Source organism: Lemur catta, chromosome 1 (assembly GCF_020740605.2).
Source record: "Lemur catta isolate mLemCat1 chromosome 1, mLemCat1.pri, whole genome shotgun sequence".
Taxonomy (NCBI): domain Eukaryota; kingdom Metazoa; phylum Chordata; class Mammalia; order Primates; family Lemuridae; genus Lemur; species Lemur catta.
The window spans coordinates 120,329,528-120,353,497 of record NC_059128.1 but is presented as its reverse complement, the minus strand read 5'-3'; the positions used below and the strand labels follow the sequence as shown (position 1 = coordinate 120,353,497).

Here is a 23,970-nt window from a genome sequence, read left to right as displayed (position 1 = left end):
TTTGACAGCAGCCAGGATATTTTTAGTGCATGCTCCAGCAGAAGGGGGCAGTCTGGGCCACACAGCTGCCAGGAGGGATTTAGGGGGTGAGGGAGAGAGGGAGAGAAAGGAAGAGACAAAGAGAGAGAGACAGAGACATGCCCCGCAACTCCCAAACTCTCCTAGCCTATAGATGGGCAAGAGTCAGAGGCCACTATCCTGGACCAGGGGTTGGCAAATGACAGCCCACCCCAAACTGAGCCCACTGCCTCTTTTTATAAAGTTTTATTGGAATGCAGCCACTGTCATGGAGTAATGGGATCCCCGCCGACACACACAGAAGCCTTTACCATGACACCAACTTTTGAGAAATGAAAAAAGATTTATTTTGAGTGGCAAGGAGACAGAAGGTGACACTCACATCTCCCCCAGTGGAGTTTGGGGGTAGGTTTCACAGGCAGAGGGTAACTAGCGGGGAGAGGGGAGACAGGGCCAGGTGTGGTCTGACTGGGTCATGCAAGCAGTGATCATGGGTCCTTGGCTCTGAAGTCTGGACCACAACAAAACAGGGCGCCCCTTGCTTCCTAATCCAGTCCCTGCTCCTCTTTCTTGGCCCAGGGTACTTAGTTTCCTCTGTGCTGACTTTCTCCGGGGCCATGACTGTCGTGCTTGGTTCACCCGGGCGTGCTCCGGTTATGTGACTTGCAACCTGGAGGTCCTTTGCACTGAGACACTCATCATTTTGTTACAGTTCATTAGTGACACATGTAAGTTACAGCATACTGGACCGATTCAGCTGCACCAGCATAGTTCTGTGGTCTCAGAATGGCATGGCACAATGGCATGGCACGTGATACCAAAAATGCCGCTCTTTGGTTATTTACAGAAAGTTTGCCAACTCTTGCCCAGGACAAAATGATCTCTCTCGGGGACAGCTGTTAGTGGTCATTAGTGATTTTCACCACTACTTCTGGTTCTCCTTCTAGGTATAAGGGAGGAATATACCTTTCGGCTCCTGAAGTTAGGGTCATGTGACCTGATTTGGCCAATGAAATGAGAGCAGAAAGTGTGTCACTTTTCCAGGAAGCCTCTACGGGGTGGTGCCTGACTCCCACATCTCCTTGCCCCATCGGGACCTGTGACATTCTAGGTGGGGGAAGCTGTCACACTGGGCTGCTGAGTGAGAGCAGTGAGGTACACAGCAACATCAGAAACCTAAGGGGTAGGATAATAGTCACCAAACACGGAGGGCAAAAGCCCAGACCATACGGCTTATTAAGATGGAAATAAAATCAGACAAAGTGGGGTTCTTTCTAGGAATATAAGGCTACATCAGTGTTAGAAAAATCTAGTGACAGATCTAAAACAAAGATAAATTTGTGATCCCCTGCAGTGGTTCTTAACTTTATATATTTTGAGGCTGTTATTAGGTACATACAAGTTTGGGACTGTTTTCTCTTCTTGGTGAATTAAAAGCTCTGATTTGACAGTCCTTATATATACACCAAAAACATAACTATTGGCCAGCTCTGCTGCCACAACAAAGTCCGAGAGACTGGGTGGCTTAAACAAGAGAATTTATTTTCACATGCATTTGGAGGCTGGAACTTGAGACCAGGGCGCCAGCACAGCTGGGTTCTGGTGAGGGCCCTCTCCTGGCTTGCAGGAAAGGGGCCAACAGGCTGGGTGCACTGGCTCATGCCTGTAATCCCAAGGGCGGCCAAGGCAGGAGGATCACTTGAGGCCAGGAGTTTGAGGTTGCTGGGAGCTACGGTGAAGCCTCCTGGGGCACTCTGCCTGGGGCAACAGAGTGAGACACTGTACCTTAATGAAAAAGAGGCAGATGTCACTTAACAGTTTAGCCAAATGAAAAATCGGGATGAGTTGGCCTCACATAGAAATGGTGTCCCCAGAAGTCCATCCTTACCTGGTAACAACTGGGAAAGGGTCATAACCTATGTCCCAGGCAACAGGAGACTGAGCAGGACTGGCTTTGTGCTGCTGTGTCAACTGGTCTAGGCAGAGCCCTGTCTCCGGGGGCTCTTGTCCCTGTAAGTTTTTGCTGGGAAGGTGTGGAGCGGGGTGGCAGCCAGCTGAACTCAGTGACGAGTTGAGCTGCTCAGGCATCCAACAGGAGGTGGTGGGCACGGGCACAGCTCCTGTCCCATCTACCTTTCCCGATGGCCTGTCTTGTGGCCATTAAGACCCAACATCCCACGAAGATCCCACGAAGTTGATCAGAGACCGGTTCCCACTCAGAGTGTCTGTAACTAATCATTTGTGGAGGTTTCCACGCTGGCCAGTTGCCCTCGGACTCTGAACCCCAACTGTTATGGATTGAATGCTATGTGCCCCCCAAATTCCTGTGTGAAGCCCTGACCTGCAATGGGATTGTATTTGCAGACAGGGACCTCGGGCGGTGCTTAGAGTTAGACGAGGCTGTGAGGGTGGGGTGGTGATGGGACTCCGCAGAGCTTGCACACCGTCTTTCCCTGTCTCTCTGCCCCGCTTCCAGTCACGGGAAGACACAGGAAGAAGGTGGCCATCTGCAAGCCAGAAGGAGAGTCCTCACCTGAACCCAAGTCAGCCAGCAGCTTGATATTGGACTTCCCAGCCTCTAGAACCGACATAAATAAATGTCAAGTCGTTTAGGCCACCCAGCATGTGGGATTTTGTTACAGCAGCCCACGCTGACTGAGACACCAATGATACAGCCGGAGGAAGAAGTCTGTACCACAAAGTCTTACAGAGCTGTAAAAGTGATTTAAACCACCGTTTCCAGGGAGGAGAGCAGTTTGCTGACCAGCTCAGGACACACAACAGATGGTGTGTTAGTTACCCGTGGCTGCTGTAACAAATGACCACAAACCAGTGCTTTAAAACCACAGGACATTATTTTCTCACAGTTCTGGAGACCAAAAGTCCAAACTCAAGGTGTCGGCGGGGTTGGTACCTTCAGGAGGCTCCAGGGGAAGGTCCTTCCTTGTCTCTTTCCAGTTTCTGATAGCTCCAGGAATTCCCTGGCATGTGGCCAAATCACTCCAATCTCTGCCTCTGTCTTCAATGGTCTCCTTTTCTTTCACAGGAACACATGTCATTGGATTCTGGGCCACCCTGGATAATCCAGGATTATCTCATCTTCAGCTCTTTCACTTAATCATACCTGCAAAGACCCCTTTTTAAAATAAGACCACATTCACAGGTGTCAGGGCTAAGACTTGGACATGTGTTCTGGGGTTGCCATTCAACCCAGCATGGACATCACATTTAACGCTAAATCCGAAGCTTCTGTACATGCAGAGAAAGGTCAAGGAGTGTGTTCCTCAGGAAGTGATGATTTGTAATCTTTGGGTTTCAGATTCCTCTATAAAACCTTCCAGGCCGGGCACAGTGGCTCACGCCTATAACCCCAGCACTCCAGGAGGCTGAGGTGGGAGGATTACTTGGGACCAGGAGTTTGACACAAGCCTGGACAACATAGTGAGACCCCTGTCTCTACAAAAAATAAAAAATTAGCCAGGCATGACAGCACATGACTGTAGTCCCAGCTACTCAGGAGGCTGAGGCAGGAGAATCGCTTGAGCCCAAGAGTTTGAGGTTGCTGTGAGCTATAACGATGCCACTGCACTCCAGCCTGGGCAACAGAGTGAGACTCTGTTTCAAGAAAAAAAGAAAAGAAAAGAAAAGAAAAAACTCCCTGTACAGTGTGACTTTCCTGGAACAAACATCAATCATCTCTGGAGACAGAAGGGTAATTTTGCTTTACGGTTTTGGAGCACAGCAACCGGCATTCAAATCCTACCCTGGGCACCAACTGGCTTGTGTGATGGGACCAGGCAGCTACTTCCCTTCAGTGACTTGGGTCCTCATGGTTGCTGCACTGGGGTGGAGGCCACGGTCCTTAACTCTGAGAGGTGTCTCCTTCCCCTGCCAGGGCCTGAGGGGCCTGGGTTTCCCCATCTGCCACGAGGCGGCCAAAGCGAGCCTCACCTATGGGGTCACTGGGGAGTCCACGGGACAGAAGCTGCTCCCCCAGGACTGAGGCCCGCATGGTGAGTCTCCTGTTGGCCGATGGAATGGAGGCCACAGCCAGGCAGAGGGCTTGGTTTACTCTTGGTGCAGGGAATGTCGGGGCAGAGGCGGTGCTGGGGGCACGGCTAGAACTCCACCTTGCAGGCCGGGAAGGCTTCGTCCTGCATGGACACCATGCTGTTGCTGCCCAGCACTGTGATGCCCAGCGCCTGGTGCCGGGCGCGTGTCTCCTCGTACCACCTGTGCATGGCCACTGAGTCAAAGGTGGGAATCAGGGTCACCTGCAGGAAGGACAGAGGGACCACCAGTGAGTGGGGAGTGCCCTCTGCCCTCCTGGCCCAGCCCAACTCTCCTTCCTTTCCCAGCACTCGAGGCCCCTCCAACCTCTTTTCTGAACTTGTTCGCTCTGCCCTGATGTCCGCGGTTGGTGGTCAGCCAGCCCTGAAGTCGCTTCTCCTCCCCACAGCACTCCAGGGACCCTCACGACACAGGAGACCAGGCCGCTCCTCTGCAAATCCCTCCCCAGGCCAACCCCCTCTTCCCTCTCTCACGCCTCACTTCTGCCCCTGGAGCACGCCAGCCTCGCTCCTGCCCTGCGCCTCTGCCTGGGCTGTGCCCTCTGTCTGGCTGCTCCTCCCAGGCAGGACCAGCAGCTGCGCCAGCACGGGGCTGCACACCCAGACGCGCAGTGTGACAGTCCCTCCCCTACCCAAACTTGCCTCACCCTCCCAGGCTCAGTTTCAATCTCACGGCTTCCTGCGGCCTTTAGGGTGACCCCAGCCCTCAGGGGTGGGCTCTCAGCTGTGTGAACACTGCGCAGCCCACCTACCGCATCCCGGCTGATCCGCACAACAGAGGTGGTTAAGTGACAGGGTGTCGGGGAGGGGATAAAATTGCTCTGGCCCTGGGTCCTCCCCCAGGCTTCCTGCGCAGCCAGCGAGGAAAGTGACCTGACAGAAACGCGGCCCGAAGGGTCACCTAAGGGCGGAGCTGGCTGGGACTCCTGTGTTCGCCCTCATCCCTGTGTGGCACAGGGGACGCAGCTTCCTCTCTCTGAGCCCTGCCGACCTGCCAGGACTATGTGGGTCAAGCACAACTCAGCCTGCCTGGGCAGACGGGGTTTACTGTCTTAGGCCACAGGGTGGCACGTACCTGGAGGTCGCGGTCCCACTGCTGCTTGCTGGCCAGCAGCGCATCCAGGATGGCCCGCATGCTCTCCTCCTTGTGCCGGTCCTGGCCGCTGATGACGTAGCAGAGTGCGCGCACCCTCCGGAAGAACTCCTTGTCCACCAGGCGGGCGCTGCTCCCACCGGGCAGGTAGGCCAGGTCCAGGTAGATGGGGGAGCCGGGCGGGGCAGCTGACGCACCTGGCCGGCTGCCAGCTGACCCTGCAGCCAGGAGGGACAGAGTCAGTGATGAGGCCCTGGGACCCAGAGCCTGGGCTGAGGCTCCCGGTTCAGCCTGCATCCTCTTTGGCAGGAGGCCTGATCTCACTGTTTTGAGGCTGCCAAGCCCTCCCTGGTGGGCTCATTACTGCAGTGAATCTTTACACGCTCTGCAAACACCACCAGCTGACCCTCTGTGCCAAGGGCCTGAGGTGGGATGAGCCATCCCCCGGGGGCAGGGGGAGGGGCAGTCAGGGAGCGAAGGGGGAATCAGGGGAGCCTCGGGCAAGGGGGGCTTCGAGCTTGAGCCCTGAAAGCAGCCAGTGCCAGCGACGCTCTGCTGCTTCGGCAGCGTCTGTCTGCTCGAGGACTGGAGGGGAGCGTGATCACCAACCCCTCTTGGGCACTGGGTGCTAGGGAGCAGGGGGACCAGCGCAGGTGTGAAAGAACAGTCTTAAGAGAGGGACCCAGGACGCGGCAGCTGAATGAGGCGAGGCAGCTGCTCTCTGGACCTCGTCTGAGCCCCAGCCTCAGGGCCGAAGGGGCTGAGGGCACCAGCCCTGGCGAGTGAGCTAATAACCAACTGACGGCAGAGCGCGGCTTGTCTTGGCCTGACCCTCACAGCCGCTGCCCGGCTCGGAGGGGGAGCACCGCAAAGGACTGCACACTGACACGCCCAGTGACCGTGGTGAAATGCACAAATTCCTGGAAACGCAAAGGCTACCAAGACCAAATCATGAAGAAACAGAAAATCTGAACATCCCTATAATTATTAGGGAGAATGAATATGTGACTGGAAACCTCTGGACAAAGGAACACCCTGGACCTAATGACTTCACTGGGGAATTCTAGCAAATGTTTCAAGAACTAGAATTGAGCTTCCTCAAACTTTTCCAAACACTCCCTAACTCACTGTGTGGTGGCATCGCCCGGTACCAAAGCTGCACAGAGCCGCTGTGAGCAAACGGCAGGTCAGTGTCCTCTCTGAACGATAACGTCAAAACCTTCAATATGCTATCACACACCCAACTCAGCAGCACATTAAGATGAGTTCGCACCATGACCAAATAGGGTTTATTCATGGAATGCAAGGGTAGCTCAACACAGGGAAAATCAGGGGAACATACCACATTAACAGAATAAAGGGGAAAAAAACACATGATCATCTCGATTGATGCGGAAAGAGCAGTTGACAAAATCCAACACTCTTTCATGGCAAAAACACTCAAACTAAGCATAGAAGAAAACTACCTCAACATAATAAAAACCACATATAAAAAACCCACAGATCTCGTCATACTCAATGGTGACAGGCGGAAAGCGTTCCAAGGTCAGGAAGAAACAAAATGGACACCCACTTTCATCACTTCGATTCCACATAGTACTGGGAATTCCACTCAGAGCAACTGCACAAAAAACCCAAAAGCTGTCCAAGTTGGAAAGGAAAAAGTAAAATTCTCTGTAGATGATATGATCTCATATTTAGAAAACCCTAAAAATATCACAAGTACTGTTAGAAATAATAAATGAATTCAGCAAAGTAGCAAGATAAAAAAATCAATATGCAAAAAGCAATTGAATTTCTAGACACTGATAGAGCAATCTGAAAAAGAAATTAAGAAAATAATTCCATTTACAAAAGTCTAAATAATTAGGAGTTAATGAAAAAAGTGAAAGACTTGTATAATGAAAACTACAAAACACTGCTGAAAGAAATTCATGAATTAGAATTAGTTTGTGAATTAGAAGACTTATTATTATTTAATAAGATGTCAACAATCCTCAGAGTGATCTACAAATTCAATGCAATCCGAATCAAAATGCCAGTGACTTTTTTTTTTTTTTGGCAGAAATAGGAAAAAAAAAAATCCTGAAATTCACTTGGAATCTTAAAGGATCCCAAAGAGCCAAAACGATTGTGAAATGAAAGAATAAAGTTGGAGGCCTCGCACATCCTGATTTCAAAACTTACTACACAGCTGTGGTAATGAAGATAACATGTACTGGCATACAGACACATGGACCAATGGAATGGAAAGCCCAGAAGTAAATGCTTGCAGTCAAATGATCTTTAACAAGAGTGCCAAGGCCATTCAACAGGGAAAGGACAGTCTTTTCAACAAATGCTGCTGGGAAAACTGGATCTCCACATGCAAAAGGATGAAGTTGGATCCCTACCTCACACCATATACAAAAACTATCTCCAAATGAACCAGAGATCTAAACATAAAAGCTCAAACTATAAAACCCTTGGAAGAAAACACAGGGCAAAAATCTTCCCAACACTGGATTTGGCAATGATTTCTTGGGTATGACACCAAAAGCACAGGCAACAAAAGAAAAAATAGATGAAATGGACTTCATGAAAATGTAAAACTTTTGTGCATCAAAGGACACAATCAGGCCAGGCACAGTGGCTCACACATATAATAATGGTACTTTGGGAGGCTAAGGCAGGAGGATTGCTTGAGCACAGAAGTTCAAGACCAGCCTGAGCAACACAGCAAAACTATTTCTACAAAAAAATTTTTTTAAAAAACTAGCCAGGTGTGGTGGCGTGCGCCCATAGTCCCAGCTACTCAGGAGGCTGAGGCAGGAGGATCGCTTGAGCCCAGGAGTTTGAGGTTGCTGTGAGCTATGATGATGCCACTGCACTCCAGCCTGGGCAAAAGAAAGAGACCCTGTCTCAAAAAAAATAACAACCCGCAAAATGGGTGAAAATATTTGCAAATCATATATTTGATATGGGGTTGATATCCAGAATACATATATATATATATATATATATATATATATATATATTTTTTTTTTTTTTTTTTTTTTTTTTTTTTGAGACAGAGTGTCGCTTTGTTGCCCTGGCTAGAGTGAGTGCCGTGGCGTCAGCCTAGCTCACAGTAACCTCAAACTCCTGGGCTTAAGCGATCCTACTGTCTCAGCCACCCGAGTAGCTGGGACTACAGGCATGTGCCACTATGCCCGGCTAATTTTTTCTAGATATATTTTAGTTGGCCAGATAATTTCTTTCTATTTTTTTTTTTAATAGAGACGGGGTCTCGCACTTGCTCAGGCTGGTCTCAAACTCCTGAGCTCAAACAATCCACCCGCCTCGGCCTCCCAGAGTGCTAGGATTACAGGCATGAGCCACCGTGCCCGGCCCAGAATATATTTTTAAAACTTCTAAAACTCAACAAAAAAATAAACAAGCCAATTAAAAAATGGGCAAAGGATTTGAATAGACATTTCTACAAAGAAAGATAGACAAATTGCCAATAAGCACACAAAAAGATGCTGGACATCACTGATCATTAGGAAAATGCAAATTGAGACCACAATGAGATATCACTTCACACCCATTAGGATGACTACTATCGATAACAAAAGGAAAACAGATGTTGGCAAGGATGTAGAAAAATTGGAAGCCTTGTGCATTGCTGGTAAGAATGTAAAATGGTGAAGCCGGTGTGGGAAACAGTCTGGAGGCTCCCCCCCAAAATTAAACATTGAATTAGCATATGATCTAGCAACTCCACTTCAGGGCATATACCCAAAAGAATTAATGTGGAGTTTTGAAGAGATATTTGTACACCTGTGTTCATAGCATTATTCAAAATAGCTAAAATGTGGAAGCAACCTAAGTGCCCACCGGTGGATGAATGGATAAGCAAAATGTGGTCCATCCACACAATGGAATATTATTCAACCATAAAAAAGAATCAAGTCCCTGAACATGCTACAACATGGATGAACCTTGAGGACGTCATGCTATGCAAAATAAGCCAGTGACAGAAAGACAGATGCTGTGTGATCCCACTTATGTGAGTTATATAATGTAATCAGACTCACAGAGACAAACTAGAACAGCGGGTGCCAGGGGCTGGGGAGGGGGAACGGGGAGTTAGTGTTTTAATGGAGACAGAGTTTCCGCTCTGCAAGGAGAGTTCTGGAGATGGATGGTGGTGACAGTTGTACAACAGTATGAAAGTACAATTCTACTGAAATGTACACTTAAAAATGGTTAAGATGGCAATTTGTATAATTTTTAATAATTGAAAAAGCACAGCAGGCCAGAGATCCTCTCTCCTCAGCAGCACCTGCTAAAAAGTTGGCCCTTGCAGGCCCTGGGAACTTGATCTCAGGAGGGCCCCGGCCCGCCCCGGCTGGGGAGAGGCACTCACAGGCCTCAACTGTGCAACACAGTGGGTTATGCTCCCCGCCTGCCTTCCCCTTTCCAGAAAGTCCAGGATGTGTTGTCACACTTATTGCTGGGGGAATTAAGCATGTGTTGTGTGGCCCCACCAGGAGGATTCTAGAAGCTTCTTTCTGCCTGGTTTCCTCTGGACTTCACCCTGGTGCCTTTTCCCTTTGCTACTTCTGCGCTGCTGCAATATGCCCTGGCTGTGAGCATGGCCACGTGCAGCAGCCTCCTGGCCAATGTGTTAAACAAAATATACTATAAAAGTGTCACCTGTTTCTTTTTACTTATTGTAGCTTCCCAAAAACTCACAGGGCCAGACATGCTCATGTCGTTTCTACTGATGGTGCCACACAGAAGCTTCAGGATGGCAACTGCTTCAACAGGGAGGCTGGAATCTCGTTTTGAAGGAGAAACTGAACGCCCAAGAGGGTGGCGTGCATGGCTGAGGTCACACAGCACGTAGGAACGGGCACTCCGATGGCTGGTCACCCAGCACGGGGCCCCAGCTCCCGGTACTCACCTGACAAGCCTCGAGTGGCAGTCTTGGGGACCGAGGGCTTTCTGGACAGGGGTGCTCGGCCTCCCTTGTCACTGGGCTCACTCCGAGCACTCAGCGGTCGGCTGGCCCGGTCCCCACCGGCAAGTCCCTTGGTTTTGGCAGCAGCCACTGGAGCAGCTTTGGGGGCCACAGTGCCTGAGCTGGGCCGGGCCAGGGGCTTCCGTGTGCAACCAGGGTTCTCCGTCTGCCGGGTGGACTTGGGGGGCATCATCTCAGGGTCTACCATGCAGATGCCGGGTCGGTCAGGTAGTGGTGGGGGGACTTTTAGGGGGTCAGGCAGAGGGTCGTGGCCTGGAACTCCGAAGCCCTCTGTGTTGTCATCCGAGTCCCCAGCACCAGGGGTAGCGGGCAGGGGGTCCGAGTCAGACAGGGTGGGCAGGGACTCGCTGACAGATGTAGGTGGAGTCTCCTCAGCCCCTGGCCCACCTGCCCGCTCCTGTGACCGGGCACTGCTGTCATTGGAGCTGCCGGGAGATGCAGCTGCCAGCGCCATAGGCACGGACTTTCGGTGCTCAAACTCACAAGGTGACACCAGGCACAGGTCCACATCGTGTGGGGAGGCTGAGCGCTGTGCCCGGGGACTGCGCAGAGGGAGGCTCAGCCCGGCCTCGCTCGTGGAGGCAGGTGGCGGCAGCACTTGCTCAAAAGACACAGACAGGGACTCGTCCACCTCTGTGGAGTGCGGGGAGCCCACCTCTGCCGGCAGTGAAGGTGTAGTCAGTGTAGGTGTGGTCGCTGTGGGCGAGGCGTCAGGCACGGCCTCTCCCGCCCGCAGTGGACTAAGGGACAGCCGTCCACTCCCCTCTGCAGGGCTCTTGAGAGTCTCAGGGGAGGGTGTGTGCGGCCGGGGGCCGCTGGCAGCCAACAGCAGCTCCATCGCTTTCTCCTCCCCGCCCAGGTTCAGCCCCAGCTCCAGGCTGGGCATGGCCACCAGCTGCGGGGCCCGGGAGCTGCAGGTCGCTGTGACTGTTGGGGGACTGGCCTCTCCATGGCCCATGCCAGGGGGACTGCGGGGCCCATTCTCCACAGGTAGGACGCCCGACCTGGCCGCCCTGCGGGGCTTGGGGGCTGCCTGGGTGCCTGCCGTCTTGAGGCTGGGGGCAGCAGAGGCTGCCCGGCGCGCCTCCGAAGGCTGGGTCCGGGGGGCACTGGGCTTGGGGTTCTTCTTCACCTCCCGGGACAGCCTGGCTTCTTTCTCAGTTCTGCCCAGGGCCTCAGTCTGTGCCGACTCCTTGCGGGCGCCCCCGGGGTGGTCCTGGCTGGGCCTGGCGGGGACGGGGGCCCGGCCCTCTCTCTTTAAGCTGTCTCGAGAGCCCACACTCTCTTTGCTCTCTGCTCGCCGTGGGCCCTCTAGGTCCTGGGGTGTCACCATGGGCTCGCGTAAGAACCCCAAGTGCTGTAGGCGGACCAGGCTGTCCAGGAGGCGGGCCGGCGGCGTGCACCCCGGGAACAGGACGCGCACCACCTTCTCAGTGGGCCCCACGGGGTGCCACACCAGCAGGGCACACACGGAGGCCGGCGAGCGCTCGGCGCCGGCGGACGGCGGGTACAGCACGTACATGTCCAGCCGGCCCACACCCATCTTCTGGAAGAGCACGGTGGGCTGGGCTGGCGGAGGGCCACGGCTCAGAGACAGGGGTGCGATGCCCAGCTGGGTCAGGAGGCTCAGCGCCAGCTCTGCCTCGTCCTCGCCACGCACCAGGCGCACGGCGGCCTCCCGGGCGTTGAGGAACACGACCCCCAGGTTGGGGGAGATGAGCCTGCGCAGCCGGTCGTTCCAGGAGCCCCCGCCGGCTGCCACCTCTTGGCGCTCTGCCAGCTTGCGTCGCAGTAAGCTGTTGAGGCCGGGCAGGCTGTCGGCGCCGGCGTGGGTCACCAAAACCGCATCCACCCGGTCCAGGTGCCGCACCAGCTTCCAGAAGCTGGACTTGGGGTTAGAGCCACCGTTGACAAGCATCGTGAAGCCATTGACAGCGAAGAAGGCGGCATCCCCGAGGCCCCCAGGGAAGATGTAGCAGCACGGCTGGGCCAGCCTGAGGAAGCCCCCAGAGGACGGCGGCTCCAGCAGCTCAAAGGGGGACGGCAGCTCCAGAGATTCCGCCACGTACTCCAGGAACTCACGCAGGCCCTCAGAGGCCGGCAGCTGTGCTGGTGGGTTCAGCCGCAGCTGCAGCCGGAGTGCACCCTGCAGGCTGGGCAGGTCAGGCGCCAGCTGGGCCCAGTCTCCAAAGGTTGGGCAGGTGATGGTGAGTGCGGGCAGGCATGCCGGAGGGGGCCTGGAGGCTAGGATGTTCTGGATCTGCGGGTGGGAGGGAGTGGTCAGGGGCCACCCAGAGCCACGCCAACACCCAGCCCCTTGGGAAAACCAAGTGAGGGCACCTCTTCTGCCTCCTGGACCTAGAAGGGCCCCTGCCTGCCCCTCACCACACTCTGGCAAAACCCAGCCTCCCCCGGCCACGAGGCCCCATGGTCTGGCCTATCTCCTGCCTCTCTTTCCGTCCCCCTCAAATACCTCCCTGCCCCAGGACCTTTGCACTGGCTGTTCTTGCCTTTTGGGGCATAGCTCCCTCCAAGGAGACCTTCCACGGCCCCCTCTGCCTACTGAACCTTTTCTCATCACCATGACATGAAAATGTGACCTGCCAGGGATTTGGGCCCATTTTCCCCACCCAGACTGAGGGCTCCAGAAAGGACCCACTTGGATCCATCCCAGCTGGGACCTGGAATCTGGGGCACCACATCAGGCCTTTGGGACATGGGCTGACCCACAGGCCCCACTCACACTATGCCCTGTCGCGGACAATGGGACTGATCCCTGACAGCCAGGAGGCACGTGTGTCACCACTGCCATCCTGCAGAGGAGGAGACGGGGTCAGGGAGGACAGCAGGGCACTGGGGCTGCATAGCCTGACGGGGACAAGCCGGGATCCAGAGCAGGAGGAGGGGAGGATGGCAGGGGGGCAACTCACCTCTCTGTCCCCCAGGACCTGGAGGAAGTGGTGGGGTGAGAAGCCCCCTGTCTGCAGCAGCAGCTCCCCTGTCTCTTCCAGGCAGGGCCCAGCCAGCACCAGCAGCTTATGAGGGGCGGGGTCCAACAGAAGGTTCCGAAGCTGGGGGCGGGGCAAGCATTAAAGGGCCCATTCTGTGCAGCGATGTATCTAGCAGTCCCCTTTGGGGCACCCCGAGCCCCAAACTACACATAACCACCCACCTTCTGTCCCTACCCCACAACCAGCCCAGTGCTCAACTAGCTAGGAAAGGCTGCCTATGCCAACCCCCGTGGCATCTCCATGGGCTCATGCCCAGCTCTGATACCCCCTCCTCACCCCTCCCAGGCTCTTTCAAGCCTGCCTCTCCCTCGAGCCCAGCTGCGGGTATCTGTGTCCAGCTCTGTCTCTTACAGACAGAGAGGTCCTTGAGAGAGCACAAGGGAACATTTTTGATCAAAGGAATCAACCTGTAAGAGGGTCCCTAGTTGGATGTCCCAATGCTTTTTTTTTTGGAGACAAGGGTCTCTGGCTCTGCTGCCCAGGCTGGAGTGCAGCGGCATCATCAGAGCTCACTGCAGCCTCCAACTCCTGGCTCAGCCTCCCGAGTAGCTAGGACTATAGGTGCACACCCTCACATCTGGCTAATTTTTTGTTTCTTGCAGAGATGGGATCTTGCTATGTTGCCCCGGGCTGGACTCAAACTCCTGGGCTCAAGCCGTCCTCCAGCCTCACCTCCCAAAGTGCTGGCATTACAGGCGAGAGCCACCATGCCCAGCCTCGTGCATCTTTTTGATATATAATTGAGAAAAGGCCATACATGTCCACAAGCCAATTAATATTAATAAGTCACCTCACACGAGTACTGTGGCCTAGCTGATGGGAACTCACAGGACACAAACATCAGTTGGGCCCTGCCTCCCACCTCTAGAACCGTGCCATCCCAGGCCCCGTGCTGTGAGTGCTTCCCCCCTCAACGCCAGCCTTTTCCGCCCCTGGGTTTGGTGCAGGGTGTCTCAAGGAGAGGACTTTAGGTGGTATGAAGATGGGGACATGAGATGAGGACAGGGATGATACTAGTCCCCACGTCCTCTCCCTCTAGGACGTCACTTGTTCCCTACCTCGTCACATAGGGACTTGTCTGATGGGTTCAGGAGGACCAGGGTCTCCACGGTGTCTCCGCGGTGATGCAGGCTCCGCTGGCCTGTGAGGGAATCAGACCAGGCCACCCACGTGGGGTCAGACTGCCCTGGAGCCAAATCCTGCCTCCCTGCATGACCCACAAGTAACACAAACCCCTCTGGGAATCCAGCCACGGGTCATATGGGCGTTAACAGACACACGATAGAGCTGCAGGTCGGGAAGAGGCAAGGACAGGACACCCAAACCTGACCCAGCAGGCCTCACACTGGAAATGGCAGTAACAAGAGGCCCCCACCGTGAGCCGGGTTTCACTGGCAGCTGGCAGCCCAATGGAGGATGCCATCGTCGCCCACATCTTATAGACAAGAAGCCCGGGGCTGGGGGTGGGATGGGAGGGGTGTCAATGAGGACACACCTGGAAGAAGAGACAACCTGGGCAAAGGCCCAGAGGCTGGACAGGGCAGGGCAGGGCGCGGGGCCGGTTGCTTTTGGAACCCTGACCCAGCTCTGTCTCCCAGAACCCAGATGTGTTTTAAACATAAAGCCCCATCCCCTGTGGCTGGAGAGGCGATGACCCCCTAGCGCTGGCCAACCTTTGTCGTGTTTGTCATGCTTCTTATCACACAGATATTGCCCCATTCAGGTGGGGAAACCAAGGCAGAGAGGGGAAGTGGCTGCAGAGGTCACATACAGCAGACAGTATTTTCAGCCCCCCTCTCTGCCCCAAGAGAGGTCAGGAAGCCACCAGGACCTGCCGGGACAATGAGGACTGACACTTCCTTCCCCTCCCCTCCAGTAGCAGCTAGGAGGTGACTCAACCAGCAGGCCAGAGCAGGGAGAGGTGCAGGCAACACTCGAGCCCTGCTCACCAAGTGCCCCTATTCGCTCTGGGTCACCCCAGGATCCCCAGGGAGCTTCTCGAAGAGTGGGGCCCTTCTTGATTTCATTCCTTCTCAGTTCTCCATCTACTAAGCGCCTACTGTGTACCCACCATGTGCAGGGGTCAGAGCCATGAACCAGATTAGGTCCCCACCTACAAGGGGCCCACATGCCATCCTACGGGGCGGCTCAGTGACCCCCCCCACCCCACCTTCCAGATGTTCTGTCTCACTGCTGTGGCCCTTCCCTCCACCTGATACTCCCACCCCAGCAGTTTCTCATCCAAAAAGCCACCTCCTCGGAGGACTTCCTGCCCCTTCGACACCAAGGTCTCCTCACCTGTGAATCAGGGACAAAAACACTAGTTCCTGCCCGTGGGCTGTTGAGGACCAAAGGAGTTATCACTGGGTCAGTGCTTGCTCCTGTTCGGCACTCAGAAGGTCCTGGCTGTATTATTACTGTAGTAATAATACCCCCCCAATGCCTGATACACAGCTGGCACTTTGTGAGCACTTGCCCAATGAACACACAGAAGGGAAGCAGCCAGGGCACACAGGGACACCAGCCTCACCTTTCACGATGCTGGAGAAGGTGGCCGAGTGGCGTGACACAAAGACCTTGAGCTGTTCATCAAGGCTGCAGACACCAGGATCAACATCCCAGGACCGGACACCTGGTGGGAGGGGGGAGTTCAGCTGGGCCCCCCAGGTACCAAAATGTTTCAATAACTAGCACTAGGTGGGCGGGGCCCACCCCAGCTCCCTCCCACCTGTTCTCACTGGCTGCAGCCTGGAGATTCACCACCCAACAACCCAACACCCACAGGTCTTGCCGCAGCTGGTTCAAGGAACCCACAGCACATGTAAGCATTCTACAGACCAAACTCAGGACATCAGCAACAGAGTCCCCACCTCTTCCATCTCCCCCCCTCACTGCTCCTATGTCCTGCAGGGCACGTTTCCACTCTCTGCCTTTACATCAGCTGTTCCCACTGCCTGGAGGCCTGGCCCCTTGCCTCCCCACCTGTTCCCTCTGCCCAGAGGCCCTTCCCTCTGTGTCCCCGCCCTTCAGGTGCTAAGACCAGCTGTCTTCTCGCTATTTGCATCCTAACACCATGTAAGTATAAAACCTGTTCCATCTCCTCCTTCACTTTGGGCCCATCCCCCCACCAGACCATGAGGCCTGTGAGGGCAGGAAGGCCCCGTGCACAGCGGGTGCTCAGGGAACATTCCCCAAGCACAAGAACAGAGATGTGTGCTGCTGTCCCATATTACATACAATGTTCCAAGGGATGCGGAATAACCATCTTCCAGACCCAGGGGTGTACCACGCCTGCCAGTCCCACCGTGCCAAGTGGCTACAGGTGAGCCTTACAGGTGCACCCATGACTCACCTCCCTCGGTGCCAAATCCCCCGGGCAGGCTGCACCCGCCTACACCCCAATTAGCAGGTCCTCGTGCAGCAACAAAAAGTGGGCCCTGGGGCTCCAGGCCTGACCTCCCCCATATCTGCTCCTCTCCCAAGGACGTCCAGGCTGCTAAGACCTGGGGATCCAAGGCGACGCTCCCCTCCCCCGCGGGCGGGCCTGTGAGGCGGGAAGCGGATCCAAAGCCCAGGCCCGTGTCCCCTCCGGCGTCTGCACCCAGAGCTGGGATGGGACAGCCCAGTCCAGGCCCGATGCCGCTTCCTCCACAGCCGCCATCCCGCCTTTGCCGGCGTCGTGAGTCTAACGGTGAGGGAGGCCGAGCCCCGGCCCGCGAACGCCCCGGATCCCGGGCCCCTTCGCCCCACGCCCCGACCCCAAGCCGAGACGCGCGGCCTCCCGGGCTCCCGCACTGCCGGGCCGGCCCGACCTCGTTCGAGCTCCTCCAGGACGTAGGCGAGGAGCCCGGGGCACCCGCACTCGCCGCCCACCACAAGCAGCAGCGAGCTTGACGCCGCCGCCACCGCCGCCATCTTTGCGCCGCCCTGCCTGAGAAGGCCAGGCGCCGGGGCCCGCCCCTTAAAGGAGCCGTACCGGAAGTGCTGGAGACCCCGCCCGGAAGCCCCTCTTCGCCCATTAGTCGGGCCCCCTCCAAGCCTTTTGAGGTCGTGGATAGCAGCGGGTGGGGGCGCCAAAGCGGTTGGTGGGTGGCCGGGTCTCCACTTCGGGCCACCCCCCCAAAATGACCATCCATTCATTCATTCATGCATTCAGCAAGCTTTGACCGCGTGCCTATCACGTGTCAGTGAGAATCCAGGCTCTGGGGGAACTCACATCACGTGGCAGTGAGCCCAGTCAAACCCAGGGGCAGATGGCTGGTCCCAGCTCTCCAGGTCAGGGCTTGAACAGAGAAAAGAAATGTATCCTGAAGGTAGGGCTTTGAAGGATGTGTAGGAGTTTGCCAGATGCGGGTGGTCTTCGGGCCAGAGCACTTGAGACAGAAGTAACAGCACGTACAGAGTAAGCACTCATTCTGGAGCAGGATAACACACTTATCCTGCACCTATTGTATCCCAGGCATTTTACTCCATTAGCTCATTGAATACATACACAAAGCTGTGAGGTAGGCACTGTTATTAGGGTTATTTCAGAGTGCAAGGTTTTTTGGATTGGCCGGCGCCAGAGAAAGAAAGATGAGCAGAGTTGAAAGGGATAAAGAAAGACGAGCAGAGTTGAAAGGGATAAGTAAAGAGGCTTTATTGGAGGACACCTGGATGAGGGTAACAGGTCCCAAGAGAGGGAGGCCCCCAGGGTGAGATTTTTCGGGTCCTGGAAGAGAGAGAGAGACCTGAGAAGTCATATCAGCCAGAAGTTTTGAGTGGGCTTATATATGTTTTTAGGGCTGGGGGTAGGGGTTTCTTTGGCAGGAAGATTTATGGTGGGGAAAGCAAGGAATTTTCCGTTGCCGTTTTAGGGTGGGTATTGAGAAATAGGAGGGGCTGGTGGTGTGTATGGATTTCAGGAACCAAGACTGTTATCAGGGTAACCATCCAGGTGTGGTCATCCTTTAACTTAGCTGGGCCTTGCAGGCATTGTTCTCGGCAGGTCTTGTGGGCTTCTTCTTTTTCCATTAGGGAGGGGAGTGGTGCCCACCACCAGCCTTACACAGAGGAAAGGAGAGGAAACTGGGATTTAGAGGGATGAAGTCGCCAGGCCTGTAAGTAAATGGTAGAGCAGATTCGATCCCAAGTGGGTCTGCCTGTGTGGCTCTCACATGGGTACCCCTTTCTCCCCCAAACAATCTCCTTCAGCCCTTGTACCTATAGCAGCCTCTACTTGACAAATCATCTTGCATTGAACTTTTGAACAGTCACCCATACCAGGGGAGGACTGAGCTGTCTTTCTCAGGAGTGAGCTGTCTCTAGAAGTATGCAAAGCAAATCAGGACAGCAATAGGAAAGGCCTGGGAAGCAGGATCAGCCTCCCACTGCTGTTCATTATCTGGGTTGTTCAGCCCAACTTCCTCTCTGGCCAGTGTGTAACAGCCGCTGGCCACGTGCCGTCTACTCCACTTCCTCTCTCTCTTTTTGGCCCTGACATCCTTCCTCTGTCCTGGTCCCTCTCCCTTGGCTCGCTTCCCTGAGCCCCGACTGCCTGTGATTTCCTGTGTTGTTGCTCTGAGTGATCATGGGAGTGAGAGCCTCTGTGTCAGGCTCTATCTGTCCCCAGCTCGTGCAGGACAAGGCTGGGCATCTGAGAAGGGCGTGACTCAGACTTGCGGAATGGGCATGAAAGGCCTGTCTACCTACCATTCATTCATTCACTTATTCCTTCGCATGTACTTACTCATTGGCCCAGGATTTGAGTCCAGGCACTTCTCACTGAAGTCCACCCTCTCCTGTCTAAGGCTGTGAGTTATAATTGTTGGTATTAATTCTAGTTGGTCTTAAAGGGCCCGAGGTGCCAAGATATGCCTCCACCATGGGGCTCTGATTTGGGGGGAAGTTCCCCCCTTGGGCTTTGGGAGCTAATGTCCTGAGTGTTCTGGAGCCCTGAGCTCTTCCTGTCCCAAACTGTCCTCTAGGTTGAGGACCCTGGTGTGGGGAGTGTGGGGAGCATTTCACCAGAGATTGAGAAGCATCTGGGAACCATCTCTGAAATCTCAGGCATGGGACTGCTCTTTGTCCACGCCCAGCTTCATGCTTGTTTCCAAGTCAGCAGTCCACGGAGGGGTCAGGTGATGGCATCTGTGGACACAGTGGAACCCAGGGCCCTCAGGACTGTCAGAGGCTTTCATCTTGTTCCCCTGGCAATTCTTTTCTCTTTAACATTTTTGCTGAGGTTTGACATAGACATGGTCAAATTCGTGAATGTCAAGAGTGGAGCTTAGTGACACTGACAGCCCTCAGGTCAAGATCAGGGTACATCACCAAGCCCTCAGGTACATCATCAGGCCCTGGTGGTTCCTATGACCCTCTGGTTAATTTTCCCCTCCCCCAAGGTGACCACTGCCCTGGCCTCCATCACTGCAGGAGAGTTTGCTGGTTTTGAACTTCACCTACATAGATCTGGATCTGGCTCATGTGCTGAGGAATAGGCGCTTATTCCTTTTCATGGCTGTGTAGTATTCCACATTGCCAATATTTTTTGTTGTTGTTGTTCTTTTTTATTATGGTAAAATACACATAACCTAACATTTACCATTTTAACCATTTTAAGTGTACAATTCAGTGACATTGAGAGCATTCACGATATTGTGCCACCCTCCCTAATATCTGGTTCCAGAATACTTTCATCCTCTTAAAGAGAGACCCCATGCCCATCAGCACTCACTCATGCCTGTTTGCCCTTCCTCCAGCCCCTGGCAACCACTAACTCACTGTTCTGTCCCTAAGGATTTGCCCATTCTGGACCTTTCGTACAGTGTGTGACCTTTTGTGTCTGGCTTCTTTCACGCAGCAGGATGTTTTCAAGGCGCACCCACATTGTAATGTGGATCGGTGCTTCGTACCTTTTGTGGCTGAGCAATATTCCATTGCATGATGGGACCACATTTGGCTTCTCCATTCATCTGTTGATGGACACTTGGGTTGTTTCCACTTTTGTGATTGTTGGCTACTGTGATTCTACGATTTGGTTATTTTTAGTTAGGAAAATGTGTGTATAAATTTTTGTTTGAGCCGGGCGCAATGGCTCACACCTGTAACCTTAGTACTTTGGAAGGCTGAGGCAGGAGGATCACTTGAGCCCAGGAGTTGGAGGTTGCTGTGAGCCATAATCACACCACTGCACTCTAGCGTGGGTGACAGAGTGAGACCCTGTCTCAAAAAAAAAAAAATTTTTTTTTTTTGTTTGAACACTTGTTTTCAATTCTCTTGGTATATACCTAGGAGTAGAATTGCTGGGTCACATTTTAATTCCATGTTTAGCTTTTTGAGGAGCTGCTAGACTGTTTCCCACAGCAGCTGCACCATGCTACACTCCTGCCAGCAGAGCATGAGAGTTCCAATATCCTTACATCCTCACCAACACTTGGGTGGGTTTTTTTCCCATTAAAAAAATTGTAACCACCGGGTATGAATTTTTCAGTATTTATCCATTCTCCTGTTGGTGTGCATTTGGGTGGTTTGCAGGTTGGACTATTGTGGAGAAAGCAGCTCTGAGCCTTTTGGTCAATGTCCCCCTTTCTCCCTAGTGAGTGCCCGGGGTGGAATGGTTGGGTAAGAAATGGCCAGGCTGTTTCTCAAGCGGCCTATGAGGGAGGCCATGTCACTTCATGTCCTGAACACTCAGGCTGTCAGATTTTTAACATATCTGCCTTTCTGGCCTCCCCTGCCGCCCCATCTGATCACCTTTGTTTATTAACATTCACTAAGCCACACTTCTGTTCTGGGTGTGGGGGAGGGGACCAAAGTCACTGGTCCTGGGTGTGAATCACTCCTGGTCTGGGCTGTGAGGGAGCCTGAGGTCACAAGATTTGTGTGTTAGTTCATTTCATCTTTGCAGCAGCCTGGGCACAGACTCTGAGTTAACCCACTTAGCAGATGGGAAAGTGAGCTTCAGAGAGGGCAAGGGGCAGATTCAGTGACTGATGCATCAGCTGCGATTTCACCTGGTTCACCCCGCATCTGACTCCAGGCCCTGCAACAGGTTTGTTCGTTCATTCATTCATTCGACATGCCCTGACAACTTTCCTGTGTTGGGTGCTGCCGGAGTACCCAAGTGGCCTCAGTCCTGGTCCCCAAGGAAACATCATTCTGGAGGACGATGAGCTGGACACAGATGTCCCCCAGTTCTCTGAAGTCAGGGCTGGGCCAGATGGTGAAGCCAAGAGCTGGGGAAGTGGGGAGTATCCCTGGGGAGACAGGGAAAGTATCCTGAAAAAAGGAACACTGGAACTGGGTTTTTGAAGAGTGCATAGGAGTCTGCCAGGCAGATGATGCATTCATTAATTCAACAAACACTTCCTCACTCCCAGCCTGGCCCCAAGGATCCTCCAGGCTCAGGGAGACAGACCCAGATACAGACGCCCCAAGGGATCACAGATGGGCGCAAAGCAGAGGTGGAGGCAAGAATCACCCTGGGTAGAGGAGCACAGGGGCTCCCAAGGGGACCAGCGGCGGTCTCTTGGGAGGAGGGTGTGGTTCCAGTTGATTTGCCCAGAGCAGGAGATGGTGCTGAACGTTTTTGATTTGAAATACATGGCTTGGGTTAAATCAGGTCAAGACAACCTGATTCTGACTCAGAGAGATGCCTGGACCTGCTCTGATCCACCTCCCAGCAGTGGGGCCTCAGTTTCCCCAGGTGGGATATATAAGAGCAAAAACAGGCATAATGCCCACACACACCCCCTGCCATGGGTCTGGCCATGTGGTGGTGATGGAAGGGACTTCAATTTTTTTGCCTGTGGATGTAGGTCCATGCATCCCACATGAACAGGGACCTGGGAATAGAACAGGGACATTCCAGGTTCTAGGAAGACTTCGCTGGGAGAAGTAATGCTCAAACCAGGACCTAAGGGAAGAGGAGAAATTGAACACAAGTATGGGACAGTGGTAGAGGAGCACTAGAAAAGAAAAGAGCATCCAATGTGGAGGGAAGAGCATGTGCAAAGGCCCTGAAGTCAGAACAAGTTGGGTGTGTTTGAAGGCTGCCAGGAGTAGGCAGAGTGACAGGGAGACGCAGAGAGGTGAGGGCAGGAAGTTCCATGAGCTGCAGGCCATGTGGAAGTTCCAGGAGCTGCAGGCCATGTGGGGCCTCCGGGTCATGGAAATGGGTGTGGCTTTTATTCTGAAGGCCATGAGGAACCCTGGAGGGTGTGGGAACAAAGGGAACATGAAAAGTGAACTGTAAAAATGGCTACGAATCGGTTCCAAGCATTTCCCCAGATTAACGTGTAATTTTCAGAGACTGAAAGGACGACAGGTGGGGAAACTGAAGCCCAGAAAGATCATGTGGCCAAGATCATATGGACAGCACGTGGCAGACCCAGCATTTGATCCCAGGGGCCCTCAGTTTCAAGGACTGGACTCGTAAACAACGCTATAGTCTCAAAAGGGGAAGGAGAGGCTGGAAGCGGCCTGGCTGGGGTGGGCGTCCACCTGCAAGCAGTTTATTTTGTAAAATTGCCAGGATGCGGTGGGGGGCGGGGGAAACGGCATTCTGTTTATAATCCAGTCTTCTCTGGGGGTCTCCAGCCGCTCCGATAGTCCCCTAGTTAGCGCAAAGAAGATGCCCCCAGAAATGGTGACGCCCCCCTGCCCAGCTACCCCAGCTCGGGCTCCCACCAAAGCTCCACCCACGGGGGACTCTCAGTGTTTCCCCAGTCTTTGAGACCGGATTAATTCCTTGATCATTCCCTTTGACATGTATTTCTTGAGCGTCCGCTATGTGCCAAGCGGTGGAGAGACAATGCTTTGTGGGACCCAGTCCGGGCTTTGGAGAAGCTTGCCGCGCATTCGGGGAAACAGACAAGAAAACCGGTGCGATGAGAAGAGCTGACCTCCACCTAGGCTTGGCAGTCAGGGAAGGCTTCCGGGAGGAAGGGGCATTTCGGCTGAGCGACGTAGAGAAAGGAGCTCATCCTGGAGAAGAGAGGGTACAGCGTGCTTCCCGCGGTGGGAGTACCGCGTGCAAAAGCCTGCGGGGCAGATGTGGCGGAGGAATTAGGAACTTCCAGGGAGGCTGCAGTCCAGAGGATGCCAGAAGTGACAGGCAGGCAGAAGGGCCAATTACCATGCGAGAAGGATCTTGTGGGCGGAGCTTTCGAACTGTGCCCTCTCATTGGTTGCCAGCCGCGCCCTGGTCCAACCAGTGGCTGCCAGGGGGCGTGGTCGGGGCGAGGCGGCTTCCGGTCCAGGCTATCCAGACGCGTAGCGGGATGCGAGCGGAGTCTTGGCCGGGTGGAGGCTACCGAGCTGGGTTCGGACCCCGCTTCCCATCCCCGCCCAGGTCTGGTTCCCAAGCAGGGCCGCGTTCACACCCGATCACCAAGGTATCCTCCTCGTCCTTCCCATTGATGACCCCGTCGTAACACGCGAGGTTGAGGCCAGGTCAGGGGTAAAGGGTGCAGACACCAGGCCTGGTGGGGTTCAAGTCCCAGCAGTGCCTCTCCCCAGCAGTGCCACCTCCCTGTGCCTCGGTTTCCCAGTCGCTTGAAACGGTAGGGTCCGGGTGGGGAGTTGGAACAGCCAGAAGGCCCAGCCAGCACGTGCTCCGCGCTCACCAGGTGTTATTGATTCTCGTAATTTATCGTTGTGCTTTGGAAATCAGCTGGGTCCAGGTAGCTCTCTGAGCAGACAGCCGGCAACGACCTGGTTGGGGCCTTCCCAAGGAGAGCATAGCGAACCCCGGGCCTGTTTTCAGATGCACCAAATTTAACCCTAACT

General features: G+C 54.2%; 1 protein-coding gene across 3 annotated transcripts; it reads right to left on the bottom strand.

Annotated features, from left to right (window-relative positions):
- Window positions 1–341: 341 nt before the first annotated feature.
- MAP1S (microtubule associated protein 1S) lies at window positions 342–17,124 on the bottom strand. 3 transcript variants are annotated; one of them, XM_045553276.1, is made up of 9 exons: window positions 17,013–17,124; window positions 15,731–15,832; window positions 14,259–14,341; window positions 13,120–13,260; window positions 10,112–12,449; window positions 5,164–5,399; window positions 3,970–4,292; window positions 2,933–3,142; window positions 342–2,596 (listed from the first exon to the last, which is right to left on the bottom strand). In XM_045553276.1, the coding sequence occupies exons 1-7, from the start codon at window positions 17,113–17,115 to the stop codon at window positions 4,137–4,139; spliced, it is 3,159 nt and encodes a 1,052-aa protein (XP_045409232.1). In that variant the 5' UTR covers window positions 17,116–17,124; the 3' UTR covers window positions 342–2,596; window positions 2,933–3,142; window positions 3,970–4,136. The 3 variants fall into 3 exon arrangements, with proteins under 3 accessions (XP_045409232.1, XP_045409237.1, XP_045409246.1); XM_045553281.1 differs by having other exon boundaries at window positions 342–1,803; XM_045553290.1 differs by lacking the exon at window positions 2,933–3,142 and having other exon boundaries at window positions 342–1,803.
- Between the last annotated feature and the right edge of the window lie 6,846 nt (window positions 17,125–23,970).